Source organism: Salvelinus alpinus, chromosome 25, assembly GCF_045679555.1.
Source record: "Salvelinus alpinus chromosome 25, SLU_Salpinus.1, whole genome shotgun sequence".
In the NCBI taxonomy this organism is placed as follows: Eukaryota; Metazoa; Chordata; class Actinopteri; order Salmoniformes; family Salmonidae; genus Salvelinus; species Salvelinus alpinus.
The window spans coordinates 25,443,936-25,459,039 of record NC_092110.1 but is presented as its reverse complement, the minus strand read 5'-3'; the positions used below and the strand labels follow the sequence as shown (position 1 = coordinate 25,459,039).

The 15,104-nt window shown below is 41.4% G+C and overlaps 1 protein-coding gene across 1 annotated transcript in view; it reads left to right on the top strand.

Annotated features, from left to right (window-relative positions):
• Window positions 1-14,727, top strand: part of LOC139553728 (serine/threonine-protein kinase D3-like) — a 69,731-nt gene extending 55,004 nt beyond the window's left edge. Inside the window, exons 11-18 of the mRNA XM_071366333.1 lie at window positions 779-834; window positions 1,247-1,319; window positions 2,619-2,725; window positions 10,552-10,713; window positions 11,419-11,517; window positions 11,622-11,889; window positions 12,468-12,553; window positions 12,705-14,727. Of these exons, the coding sequence (XP_071222434.1) occupies window positions 779-834; window positions 1,247-1,319; window positions 2,619-2,725; window positions 10,552-10,713; window positions 11,419-11,517; window positions 11,622-11,889; window positions 12,468-12,553; window positions 12,705-12,878 (1,025 nt within the window). The 3' untranslated portion in view covers window positions 12,879-14,727. The remainder of the gene's footprint in view (window positions 1-778; window positions 835-1,246; window positions 1,320-2,618; window positions 2,726-10,551; window positions 10,714-11,418; window positions 11,518-11,621; window positions 11,890-12,467; window positions 12,554-12,704) is intronic.
• Window positions 14,728-15,104: the final 377 nt, after the last annotated feature.

The window sequence follows — 15,104 nt, the reverse complement described above, 5'->3', positions numbered from 1 at the left end:
CCCTGGAGGTCATTTAGCTGGCCATGAATTGTGGTGTAAATCAGATAGATGGTGAGGGTGATAATGCCAAACAGATGAGGCCCACCACTTTATTACCCCTCGCTATCCAACCACCCTGAAATAACAACAAGCTGCAGAGACTCAGCCTCGTGCCCAATAGTGCTATACTATGCTTCTTACTCAATGACAAATACAGGAGGACACACATTGTTGATCAGAAGATTAGTTTTCGTTCATTATTACTATTACTATGTTTTAATTTCTTTTATTTAACCTTTATTTAACTAAGCAAGTCTGTTTAGAACAAATTCTTATTTACAATGACGGCCTACACCGGCCAAACCCCGACGACGCTGGGCCAATTGTGTGCCGCACTATGGGACTCCCAATCACGGCCGGTTGTGATACAGCCTTGATTCAAACCAGGGTTTCTGTAGTGACGCCTCAAGCACTGAGATGCAGTGCCTTAGACCGTTGCGCCACTGTGTGGTAAAACATGATTTTGAAACCCCATGACTGAATATTGGCCTCATGGAGGCTCCCATAACACTTACAATGAAATGCAACACATAGTTATGCTGTTCAATAACACATATCCTTCCTAATCAATTTGAAAGGGTCATTATTGTATCTGCTGTGTGTAGTCCAAGCAGCTGTGATAGGCTTTAAGGACGTGAAAACGTGAGAAATGTATCTCTGTTTTTGATAAGTTAGGGATACATTGAGTACTTTCTGCATGTGTACTGTTTAAAGTGAAAACTTTTGTTTCCTCCACCAGAACAGGAGTTGTCTGTCAGCATATCTGTGTCGAACTGCCAGATAAAGGAGAATGTGGTGAGTATGGTAACTTTTACGTACGATCTTGCACAATTTCTCTGTATGTGCGTGTGTGCAGTCATACATTTTCCTCTTTTACTTCTGCATTCTTCATTGACCATTAAACATTGCATGTCAACTGTATGAAAAAAAAATATATATATTTAAAAAGACATTAAGGAAGTCACGGATACCCTTGTTATGGGAAATGGTGATATTCATGTGTGCTATACTTCTGCATTGAGTGAAAGTGACCCATTTGGCATCTCAAAGACCATACCAATACAACGGCATCTATTCAATTGATGATATAGCAGTGTAAACATATAGCAGTGTAAACCCACAGTTAAATGTGTATTAGCACTAGCATTACCCTTTACTAAGCGATGTAATAAACTTTAGTAATACTAAAGCGTTTTCCACTCTGTAGGACATCAGCTCGGTGTACCAGATCTTCTCTGACGAGGTTCTAGGATCTGGTCAGTTTGGGATTGTGTATGGAGGTATGTGCCTGGGTATCCATGTTTTGATTAATTGTATTCTCTCAACCCAAACCAAAACATATCTATCTTTATGATACTGTATATACATTACATGGCCAAAAGTATGTGGACACCTGCTCGTCGAACATCTCATTCCAAAATCATGGCCATTAATATGGAGTTAGTCCCCCTTTGCTGCTATAACAGCCTCCACTGTTCTGGGAAGGCTATCAATTAAACATTGCATTTGGGACATGCATCCATTCAGCCACAAGAGCATTAGTGAGGTCAGGCACTGATGTTGGGCGATTAGGCCTGGCTGACAGTCTGCGTTCCAATTCATCGCAAAGGTGTTCGATGGCGTTGAGGTCAGGGCTCTGTGCAGGCCAGTCAAGTTCTTCCACACCGATCTCAACAAACTATTTCTGTATGGACCTCGATTTGTGCACGGAGGCATTGTCATGCTGACACAGGAAAGGTACTTCCCAAAACTTTTGCCACAACGTTGGAAGCACAGAAAAGCCTACAATGTAATTGTATGCTGTAGCGTTAAGATTTCCCTTCACTGGAACTAAGTGGGCTAACCCGAACCATGAAAAACAGCCCTAGACCATTATCCCTCTTCTATCAAACTTTACAGTTGGCACTATGCATTCGGGCAGGTAGCGTTCTCCTGGCATCCGCCAAACCCAGATTCGTCCGTCGGACTGCCAGATGGTGAACCGTGATTCATCACTCCAGAGAGCGTGTTTCCACTGCTCCAGAGTCCAATGGCGGTGAGCTTTACACCACTCCAGCTGACACTTAGCATTGCACATGGTGATCTTAGGCTTGCGCTCAGCCATGGAAACCCATTTCATGAAGCTCCTGACAAACAGTTATTGTGCTGACGTTGCTTCCAGAGGCAGTTTGGAACTCAGTAATGAGTGGTGCAACTGAGGACAGACGATTTTTACGTGCTTCAGCACTCGGCGGTCCCGTTCTGTGAGCTTGTGTGGCCTACCACTTCGTGGATGAGCCGTTGTTGCTCCTAGACGTTTCCACTTCATAATAACAGCACTTACAGTTGACCGAGGCAGCTCTAGCAGGGCAGAAATTTGACGAACTGACTTGTTGAACAGGTGGCATCCTATGATGGTGCCACGTTTAAAGTCACTGAGCTGTTCAGTAATGCCATTTTATTGCCAGTGTTTGTCTATGGAGATTTTTGCATGGCTGTGTGCTTGATTTTTTTACACCTGTCAGCAATGGGTGTCCAAATACTTTTTTTTATATATAGTGTATGTACACGGTTACACACTTATTTATTTCTGTTGGCAGGGAAACACAGAAAGACTGGAAGAGATGTTGCCATCAAGGTGATTGACAAAATGAGGTTCCCTACCAAGCAGGAGAGCCAACTGAGGAATGAAGTGGCCATTCTCCAGGTAACACATAGAACATGTTGTACCAGTCAGATGTATTATAGCCCGACTGTAGTAGGGATTGATTGAAGCTACCAAGAACCACATACCGGATTTTTAACACAGTCGTTAGCATTAGGAAAAAATAAAATGTCTTGCCCAAACCTAGCTCAATATCTAGGCGTCTGATTACAGCGTCCATAAAGAGAACATTAGACTTGACACCTTTCAGACTGAATGCGTTTGTAGGGCAAAAGTTTTAATTAAATGTGTAATTTATCGCTCTCACATGCCAATAGAGAACAAACGATGTGCTACCTTTCTGTAGCATTTCTGACACTGCTAATATATTTTCCGAATCTCCGATTTCTAAAACCGGGACCAGCAACTCGGTTGCAGCGCAACAGCAGCAGCTAGCTAGTAGCAGCTGTAGCTCGCTAGCTAGCGAACACCAGTCGGATGAGAAGCAAGCTACAAGCAAAGGAAGCTAGCTAGCTAGGTATATTTAAACTAAATCAGAGCACAAACAAGTAAGCTAGCAAACGTCCCCGCTGCTATAGCCAGTTAGCTAGCCAACTAGCCAGTAGCTACAGGTACACGCCAACGAGACTGTAACATAGCTTTATAGATCGTAGACCATAACGCAATGTTGATAATATATCATAGCTAGCTACATTCTTCCATAAAGCAAAGCTGGCTGGCTAGTTAAGTAAAGTTTGTCAACATCAAACTTTTTGAACGTTGGTTAACTGCCACGCTACTCAGGCATGTTACTGTCAAACTGTCTGGCTAGCATCATGTGCAGCCAGATATCAGTTTCAGCACAAACAACTGCTAGCTAAGCTACATTTCCTCAACCAAGACCAGCCTCTCACAACACAAACTGTAGTTGATAAAACAAATGTTCTTGCTAGCTGTTGTATCTAAACCCAGCCAATGCACATGCAAGTAGCGCATCGGCTGTGCATTGTAGTAAGTGAACACAATTAGCTAGATCAACACACCAGACCGAGACGTCGCTGTCAGAGCATCCAGAACAAAGCTCTTACCTTATGATGCATTAATTCAGTACACTGCCTCCTTTGTCATCGATCAACATTTTTTTCATGCCATTTTAATCAAAATTTGAGCTGACTGATCAACAGTGTCATGTTACTTTTCAGTATGTCACCAGAAATGTGAACCCAGTAAGCAAATTTACGTTTAAAATATGTATTTTTCAGACATTGAAGTTAGGTTAATTTTAGGTTCTGAATGAAAGGTGAATATATGTACCATTCAAAAGTTTTGACACACCTTTCATTCCAGTGTTTTTCTTTATTTTTACTATTTTCTACATTGTAGAATAATAGTGAAGACATCAAAACTATGAAATAACACACATGGAATCATTCTTCACAAAATAACACATATGGATTCTTCAAAGTAGCCACCATTTGCCTTGATGACAGCTTTGCACACTCTTGGCATTCTCTCAACCAGCTTCATGAGGAATGCTTTTCCAACAGTCTTGAAGGACATATGTAATTGGCAGTCACAGAGAGACAACTTGATTCTATGTTTAGCGGAGATCTTCTGTTTATAAAGTGATGAGGAAGGGCAACAAAATATCTAAAGACCCGGTTAGCTGTTCTATAAGTGGTCTGAGGCAGTCGGTAAATAACGAGTGTTTTCTAGTGCAACTGTAGTAATGATGGTTTTTGGAAACAGCTCGGAGATTTAACGATGTGCCTACGAAGGTTCTAACGATGAAGTTAGCCTTAAGATGCTTTTGGAAAACTGGGCCCTATTAAAATAATATATACAGTTGAAGTCGGACGTTTACATACACCTTAGCCAAATACATTTAAACTCAGTTTTTCACAATTCCTGACATTTAATCCAAGTAAAAATTCCTCGTCTTAGGTCAGTTAGGATCACCACTTTATTTTAAGAATCTGAAATGTCAGAATAATACTAGAGAGAATGATTTCTTTCAGCTTTTATTTCTTTCATCACATTCCCAGTGGGTCAGAAGTGTACATACACTCAATTAGTATTTGGTAGCATTGACTTGAAATTATTTAACTTTGGTCAAAGTTTTCAGGTAGCCTTTTACAAGCTTCCCACAATAAGTTGGGTGAATTTTGGCCCATTCCTCCTGACAGAGCTGGTGTAACTGAGTCATGTTTGTAGGCCTCCTTGCTCGCACACGCTTTTTCAGTTCTGTCCAACAATTGTCAATAGGATTGAGGTCAGGGCTTTGTGATGGCCACGCCAATACCTTGACTTTGTTGTCCTTAAGCCATTTTGCCACAGCTTTGGAAGTATGCATGCGGTCATTGTGGGCAGAAGACCCATTTGCGACCAAGCTTTAACTTCCTGCCTGATGTCTTGAGATGTTACTTCAATTTATCGACATAATTTTGATGCCATCTATTTTGTAAAGTGCACCAGTCCCTCCTGCAGCAAAGCACCCCCACAACATGATGCTGCCACCCCCATGCTTCACAGTTGGGATGGTGTTCTAAGGCTTAAAAGCCTCCCTCTTTTTCCTCCAAACATAATGATGGTCATTATGGCCAAACAGTTCTATTTTCATCAGACCAGAGGACATTTCTCCAAAAAGTACGATCTTTGTCCCCATGGGCAGTTGCAAACCGTAGTCTGGCTTTTTTATGGCAGTTTTGGAGCAGTGGCTTCTTCCTTGCTGAGCGGCCTTTCAGGTTATGTGGATATAGGACTCGTTTTACTGTGGATATAGATACTTCTGTACCTGTTTCCTCCAGCATCTTCACAAGGTCCTTTGCTGTTGTTCTGGAATTGATTTGCACTTTTCACACCAAAGTACGTTCATCTCTAGGAGACAGAATGCGTCTCCTTCCTGAGTGGTTTGACGGGTGTGTGGTCCCATGGTATTTATACTTGCGTACTATTGTTTGTACAGATGAACGTGGTACCTTCAGGCGTTTGTAAATTGCTCCCGAGGATGAACCAGACTTGTGGAGGTATACAATTTTTTTCTGAGGTCTTGGCTGATTTGTTTTGATTTTCCCATGTAGTCAAGCAATGAGGCACTGAGTTTGAAGGTAGGCCTTGAAATACATCCACAGGTATACCTCCAATTGACTCAAATTATGTCAATTAGCCTATCAGAAGCTTCTAAAGCCATGACATAATTTTCTGGAATTTCCCAAGCTGTTTAAAGGCACAGTCAATTTAGTGTATGTAAACTTCTGACCCACTGGAATTGTGATACAGTGAAATAATCTGTCTGTAAACAATTGTTGGAAAAATTACTTGTGTCATGCACAAAGTAGATGTCCTGACTGACTTGCCAAAACTATAGTTTGTTAACAAGAAATTTGTGGAGTGGTTGAAAAACGAGTTTTAATGACTAACCTAAGTGTATATAAACTTTCAACTTCAACTAATATATATATATATATATATACACACACACACAGTATATTTTTAATACATTTGCAAAAATTTATAAAAACTTGTTTTCGCTATGTCATTATAGAGTATTGTGTGTAGATTGATGAGGAAAAAAATATTTTATCCATTTTAGAATAAGTCTGTAAAGTAACAAAATGTGGAAAAAGGGAAGGGGTCTGAATACTCTCCGAAAGCACTGTCTATACTATATACTGCACAAAAATATAAACGCAACATGTAAAGTGTTGGATTTCCATACACACAAAAAGCTAATTGCTCTATAATTTTGTGCACAAATTTGTTTACATCATTGTTAGTGAGAATTTCTCCTTTTCCAAGATAATCCACCCACTTGACAGGTGTGGCATATCATGAATCTGATTAAACAGCAGGATAATTACACAGGTGCACCTTGTGCTGGGGACAATAAATGGCCACTCTAAAATGTGCAGTTTTGTCAGACAGCACAATGTGTCATGCACATTGCATGCACAGATGGCTCAAGTTTTGAGGGAGCATGCAATTGGCATGCTGACTGCAAGAATGTCCACCAGAGCTGTTCCCAGATAATTTTATCTTAATTTCTCTCTCATAAGTCGCTTCCAACGTTGTTTTAGAGAGTATGGCAGCACTTCCAACCGGCCTCACAGCTGCAGACCACGTGAAACCACACCAGCCCAGGACCTCCACATCCTGCTTCTTTACCTGCGGGATTGTCTGAGGTGGTACTGAGGAGTATTTCTGTCTGTAATCAAGCCATTTTGTGGGGAAAACTTCAATCTGATTGGCCCACCCATGACTGCGTCCTTGCCCAGTCATTTGAAATCCATAGATAAGGTCCCAATTCATTTATTTCAATTGACTGATTTCCTTGTATACAGGGCCTTCGGAAAGTATTCAGACCCCTTGACCTTTTCAAAATTTTGTTACGTTACAGCCTTATTCTGAAATTGATTAAATAAAACAATTTCCTCAGCAATCTACACAATAACCCATAATGACAAGTCAAAAACAGGTTTTATAAAATTGTAGCAAATTTATTAAAACTAAAAAAATACCTTATTTACATAAATATACATACCTTTTGCTATGAGGCTCGAAATTGAGCTCAGGTGCATCCTGTTTCCATTGATCATCCTCGAGATGTTTATACAACTTTTTTGGAGTAGTCCACCTGTGGTAAATTCAATTGATTGGACATGATTTGGAAAGGCTCACACCTGTCTATAAAAGGTCCCACAGTTGACAGTGCATGTGAGAGCAAAAACTAAGCTGCGAGGTCAAAGGAATTGTCCGTAGAGCTCCGAAACAGGATTGTGTCGAGACACAGATCTGGGGAAGGGTACCAAAACATTTATGCAGCATTGGTGGTCCCCAAGAACACAGTAGCTTCCATCATTCTTAAATATAAGAAGTTTGGATCCACCAAGACTCTTCCTAGAGCTGGCTGCCTGACCAAACTGAGTAATCGGGGAAGAAGGGCCTTGGTCAGGGAGGTGAGCAAGCACCCGATGGTGACTCTGACAGAGCTCTAGAGTTCCTCTGTGGAGATGGGAGAACCTTCCAGAAGGACAACCATATCTGCAGCACTCCACTAATTAGGCCTTTATGGTAGAGTGGCCAGACGGAAGCACACGACAGTCCACTTGGAGTTTTCCAAAAGGCACCTAAAGACTCTCAGACCATGAGAAACAAGATTCTCTGGTCTGATGAAACCAAGATTGAACTCTTTGGCCCGAAGTAGCCACGCTTTTCCTTGATTTGTAGCTTTGCAAACTCTTGGCATTCTCTCAACCAGCTTCACCTGGAATGCTTTTCCAACAGTCTTGAAGGAGTTCCCACATATGCTGAGCACTTGTTGGCTGCTTTTCCTTCACTCTGCGGTCCAACTCATCCCAAACTGTCTCAATTGGGTTGACGTCAGGTGATTGTGGAAGCCAGGTCATCTGATGCAGCACTCCATCACTCTCCTTGGTCAAATAGCCCTTACACAATCTGGAGGTGGGTTTTAGGTCATTGTCCTGTTGAAAAAGAAATTATAGTCCCCCTAAGCGCAAACCAGATGGGATGGCGTATCGCTACAGAATGCTGTGGTAGCCATGCTGGTTAAGTGTGCCTTGAATTCTAAATAAATCCCAGACAGTGTCACCAGCAAAGCACCATCACACCTCCTCCTCCATGCTTCACGGTGGGAACCACACATGTGGAGATCATCCGTTCACCTACTCTGCTTTTCACGATCACACTGCGGTTGGAACCAAAAATCTCAAAGGACAGATTTCCACCAGTCTAATGTCCATTGCTTGTGTTTCTTTGCCCAAGCAAGTGTCTTCTTCTTATTGGTGTCCTTTAGCAGTGGTTTCTTGGCAGCAATTTGACCATGAAGGCCTGATTCACGCAGTCTCCTTTGAACAGTGTATGTTGAGATGTGTCTGTTACTTGAATTCTGTGAAGCATTTTTTTGGGCTGCAATCTGAGGTGCAGTTAACTCTAATGAACTTATCCTCTGCAGCAGAGGTAACTCTGGGTCTTCCTTTCCTGTGGTGGTCCTCATGGGAGCCAGTTTCATCATGGCGCTTGACGTTTTTTGTGACTGAACTTGAAGAAACTTTAAAAGTTCTTGAAATGTTCCGTATTTACTGACCTCCATGTCTTAAAGTAATGATGGACTGTTGTTTCTCTTTGCTTATTTGAGCTGTTCTTGCCTTAATGTGGACTTGGTCTTTTACCCAATAGGGCTATCTTCTGTATACCACCCCTACCTTGTCACAACACAACTGATTGGCTCAAATGCATTAAGAAGGAAAGAAATTCCACAAATGGACTTTTAACAAGGCACACCAGTTAATTGAAATCCATTCCAGGTGACTACCTCATGAAATTGGCTGAGAGAATGCCAAGAGTGTGCAAAGCTGTCATCAAGTGAAAGGGTGTTTACTTTGAAGAATCTCAAATCTAAAATAGACTTTGATTTGTTTAACACTTTTTTGGTTACTACATGATTCCGTGTGTGTTATTTCATAATTTTGATGTCTTCACTATTATTCTACAATGTGGAAAATAGTAAAAATAAGAAAAACACTGTAATGAGTAGGTGTGTCCAAACTTTTGACTGGTACTGTATGTGGCCACCCCTTCAAATGAGTGGATTCTGCTATTTCAGCCACACCTGTTGCTGACAGTTGTATAAAATCAAGCACACAGCCATGCAATCTCCATAGACAAACATTGGCAGTAGAGTGGCCTTACTGAGAGCTCAGTGATAGCATGCCACCTTTCCAACAAGTCAGTTCATCCAATTTCTTCCCTGCTAAAGCTGCCCCGGTCAACTATAAGTGCTGTAATTGTGACGTGGAAACGTCTAGGAGCAAGAACAGGACAAGCTCACAGAACGGGACAGTACTAAGTAAAAGGTCTGAATACTTATGTAAATGTTTCTGTATTTCGTTTTTTTATTTCTAATACATTTGCAAACATTTCTAAAAAACATTTTTTGCTTTGTTATTATTGGGTATAGTGTGTAGGTTGATGAAGGGAAAAAACTATTTTATCAATTTTAGAATAAGGCTGTAACGTAACAAAATGTGGAAAAAGTCAAGGGGTCTGAATACTTTCCGAATGCACTGTATGTATATTTAGAAATTGGCCTATTGTAAATGTGTATTATTGTAGCGTCACCATCTTTATTGCAAAAAATAAATACAAATACATACAACTTTAAGGTACATAGTCATTTGACAGAGGTAATAACCTGCTCATTGATGAGCACGGCAATTGATAAAACTGAACCATGTTTGCAAAACAAGTGTTTCTGAGCTTATGTAAATATTACACAGGTAAGCTAACGGTTACAGAAATCAGGAATGCAGACAGGCTCTATAGACCTCTATATATGAGTGACTGCTCAATACACTACAACTGTTGTGATAAAATAAAGGTTTAAGGAAATACAGGCAGGCATCACATTACTACAAGCATAACAACTTGCTCAAAGTATGCTTTCATATAATTTTAAAACGATTGAAAAGGTAGCGGACTGGGTGTGTGAAGAATCCAATACTTTAAATTGTATATGGTACAAATCACATTATTGGGGGAGCACCTCCTCTAAGAGTATGAATTAGGCTGTTTGAAAAGGTTTGAATCCTAAGCAACCTGCCTACACATAGTTTGAAGTACAATAGACCAACGTATCTACTGTAGTAGGTCAAAGCTGTGTGCTGGAAAACCTTGGTAGAGCATGGTTGGAATAGGCATTGTGGTGCTCATGTGTATTTCCTTGCTTTTTCGGCTTCAGACAAATCCCTACTTCTCACTTAACACTGTTTTTTGTTTTAAATACAGTAGTCATTCTTGCTGAGTTTCAAACGGTGACACTGAAATATGCTACAGTATAGAATGTTGACTCTGAGGTTTGCTCCCTCGTTTAGAACCTTCACCATCCTGGCATCGTCAACCTGGAGTGTATGTTCGAGACGCCAGAGAGAGTGTTTGTTGTCATGGAGAAGCTCCATGGAGACATGTTGGAGATGATCCTGTCCAGTGAGAAGAGCAAGCTCCCAGAACGCATCACCAAGTTCCTGGTCACACAGGTCTGTCTCTTTCTCCCATTCTTGCTTGCTCTACTTTTCTCTTATCTCATCTCTAACACCACCTCCCCCCTCTATCTCTCTGTCCTTGCTCACTTTCTTTCTCCCTCTTTTCCTCCCTCCCTTTCTCTATATAATCTGTAGTAGACTCAACCCCGGGCCTATTTATTCTTGCGGTGTGTGGATATGGGGGGGATTGTTTACGGGGCGCGCTGGTCTGGATGGCATCATCGCCGTGTCCCTCCCGGTGGATTACAGCCTGCGGTGGCGTAGTGGTGCGCTGCTCTGCTCTGGTCTTGTGGGCTAATTACAAAAGAGGGACCCCGGGGCCAAACATGAGCTGGTCCATTAGGCACATGACAATTAGCAGCAGGCCTGGCTCTGATGTGGTTTATCAGGACTTTGTCAAAGTCAGGAGTCAGGCAGCAGTGTGGAGTGGTTAGAGGACCACAGATAAACATGCGTGCAGCGGTAGCAACTACAGTTTATGCTTACACTACAGCAGAGATGAGATCATGTCTCCATATGGAACCTAAGAAAGTGACCAACCTAGAAATAGCTTAATTAACTACTAAAATACTAATGCAACTCCCATTATTTACACATATTTTATGAGTGAGTCCATAAGGTTATATGAATGGGTCATTGTGTGGTATGATGTGGTTTGATATAACTAACCCATGGGCTTTGGGCTATGTTCTGTAACAGATCCTGGTGGCTTTGAGACATCTGCATTTCAAGAACATCGTCCACTGTGACCTGAAGCCTGAGAACGTGCTGCTGGCCTCAGCAGAACCCTTCCCTCAGGTAACAACCAGTAGTCTTTCTAGTAAAATATGTATTGTATGTGTATAAAATGTGTGGAGGAGACAATGTAGCATTCTCATGTGTGTGTTTGTTTGTCCTGGCAGGTTAAACTGTGTGACTTTGGCTTTGCCCGTATCATTGGTGAGAAGTCGTTCAGGCGTTCGGTGGTGGGTACCCCAGCCTACCTGGCCCCAGAGGTGCTGCGTAGTAAGGGCTACAACCGCTCCTTGGACATGTGGTCAGTGGGGGTCATCATTTACGTCAGCCTTAGTGGCACCTTCCCCTTCAACGAGGACGAGGACATTAACGATCAGATCCAGAACGCTGCCTTCATGTACCCACCCCAGCCATGGAAGGAGATCTCTGCAGAAGGTAGGAAGGCAGGCTGCTTAATAATATTTAAATGCATGAATGCTAAGTGATGACACACATCTCTGTAAAGTGTGTAATGTCACTACAGATGTAGGATCTTAATTTAATCGCCCTGTTGCAGGAGAACCTTCCTGCAATGCATGACATTTAAAACTAGTAGTGTATTTGAGGTTTAAAATGGCTTCTAGAGTTTGTATTTTCCACTTTGACATTTCTGACTTGATTTTCCCTTACAAAAAATGTATCAACCACTATAAAATGTCCATTAATTATAATCCACATAATAATTCACATTTCCTGTTGCTGCAGGACAAGGGTTTTGCAAACTCGGCCCTGGGCCCCCCCCACCAAGTTGAACTATGATTTCTAATATACAGTAGTGTAGGCCTATGTGGGGGATATGTAGATGGGGCTGCAGGGAGATTTGTCAGTGAATCATGTAAACCACACAGGTGAAAGAGCCACAGGGTCTGAAACCCACGCTGGTAGATCCAGACGTGTGGGTAGAGAGACAGCACTGATGTTTCATGTCTACCTCTCACTTTGAGACTAACATTACATCTCTATTCCTCTCACAGCTACAGATCTCATTAACAACCTCCTACAAGTGAAGATGAGGAAGCGGTACAGTGTGGACAAGTCCCTCAGCCATCCTTGGCTACAGGTAATAAATATTAGCCTAATTATACTGTAAGCAGTGCATAGGCACATCTAACAAAACATTCCCACACGTTTCATAATGTGACTTAGAAAAGGGCAGACATTGTATTGGATCCCTGCTATAACTCCTGTTCCCCTCTCTCTCTCTCTCTCAGGACTACCAGACATGGCTGGACCTCAGGGAGTTTGAAACACGGCGTGGCGAGCGTTACATCACTCACGAGAGTGATGATGTGCGTTGGGAGGAGCATGCAGACGAGCACAGCCTGATCCACCCAAAACACTTCATCATGGCACCCAACCTGGACGATATGGAAGAAGACCCTTAGTGGCCTGGAGGACATGTTACAGGCTACAGGCGTCGTCAAGAGGAAATCCACATGAACCTCTGCAGGTTATGGACCTTTGGAAGCATTCCCTTTAAAAATGGTTGGGAAAGGATCAGACACCCATGTGCAGGGGCTGTGTGACAGGGAGACATTCTGACCCAAGACTCTATGGTTAGACACTGCCACAGGGAACAGACAGGTGGCACTGTGGAGGCGCCTGATTCTCTTTGACACGGCAATGTAACCAAAAACGTTCGGTGAAGGACTTTTTTACATTACATTTTTTGTTTTTTTATGTTGTAGAATCATTCTATGATGAAGCTTAATTTCATTGCTCCTTTAAGGAAATACATCATTATTGCAAGGCAAATGACAATTAAGAAATACAATTTCCTCAACATAGGGAGTGAAAGTAAGGGTATGCTATTCTACCTGTGAAGGGCTTACAGAGTGAGCTTAAAAGGCACTTTTTACAAGGGATTTGTATCCACAGAAAGATTGGAATGCTTAGGTATTTGCAAACATAACTTTGTGCTTATACCAATATTGTTTTTAAAGTCCTTTGACGGTATGAAACTGGAACTCTCATTTGTATGTATATGTTATGTTTTACTAATGGGGGTACATTTTTTGCACTATACTACCATCCACCCTAACAATTTGAAGTTGAAAAGTTAGCGCTGCTACATCAGGTTCCCTGGAGAAAACTACCAAAGGACAGAAATGGTTAACTGCATCACAACTTGACGTTTGTGGTAAGAGCTTGATACAGTAATTCCTACAGTAGGTGAGTAGTATAAAGTTTGTGAAAAGGGCTGCAATACAAAGCCTTTAGTAGAGCACCTATCAAATAAGCAAGTAAATTTAAAATCTGAGAGACAAAAGACTGCCTCCAACTCGTTGATATTATTGATGTTCCATTTTCCTGTTTTTTCACAGTCCATGACCAATAACTAATCGTTTTTTATAATGACAGTCATCATTGTGGCTCACTCTACTTCATTGACTAAATGGATTTACTACGTACATTCCAAGCAGGGTTGAAAGCAAAACTGGTGATGGGACTACCACACCTTTAAGGTATTACAGTAGCTGTCTACTGTATGTGAAAGAGGCTTGGTTGAACCAAGGCCACTCCAGGTCCTTGTATCAGAATATGCCAGCTGAACAGGAGGGACTGAGAAATGGGCTTACTACGGGGTTTCTCATGAGGGACCAAGCCTTCATTACAAGGGCTCCATCATGCCAATACCACGCATGGGTGCAAGGTATACAACATTGTTCTATCTGTTCATTTGAATTTGTGAAGCAAACGGAGAGATGAGAAACACATTTTACTCATTGGTGAGTGTTTGGAAAGAATAGCCTATTGTGAGCATCTTTTGTGTTTTTCAATAAAATGTCAATTTTCCTTATCTTCTACTTTCATGGAGTTGATCTTGAATATCACAGTGAATACAGCCTTAACTCTGGAATATGTCAGTGCAGTGCACTGTTGGTTTGTCAATGAACATTCCTGTACTGCTTTATGGCTCCTCCAAGGTTACCAAAGTATGTTTCACCCGTAATTACATTTTGATTTGACGACCATTAACTACATTTCAACGCCTGTGTCCATCTCAATCAATCCCTATGCCCAGAGGAAGCTGTAGCCGAAAGCCTATGGTGTTAGTGGGCTATTAACTGGGATCATATATCCTGGTTCAGGCTCTACTGGTCGTTATTCTGGGAGAATGGAGGTGGATCTATTTGTATTTTCCTGTTCTTGTCTGTGTTGCCGCTGGATTGGCAGGTGTCAGTGTTTTGTATATTTTAGTACATACACATTTAATAAAACTCTACTTCTTTACATACCTATTGATTCTCAGTTTGTGGGTGTCATAAAACTAGATTTCTCCAACCTTCAAATCTAATTTCTTAGTTTAATCAACAATTATTTATTTATTTTTTTCCTTTTTGCAAACAAAGAAGAAGAAGAAACAACATTGTACAGCATTAAAACATTGTGCATGAAATCCAGACAACTTGTTTCTATCAGTAATCCTATCAAGCATTTGTTCATAAGATGCTACAGTTGAAGTTTACATACACTTAGGTTGGAGTCATTAAAACTCGTTTGTCAACCACTCTACAAATTTCTTGTTAACAAACTATAGTTTTTGCAAGTTGGTTAGGACATCTACTTTGTGCTTGACACAAGTAATTTTTCCAACAATTGTTTACAGA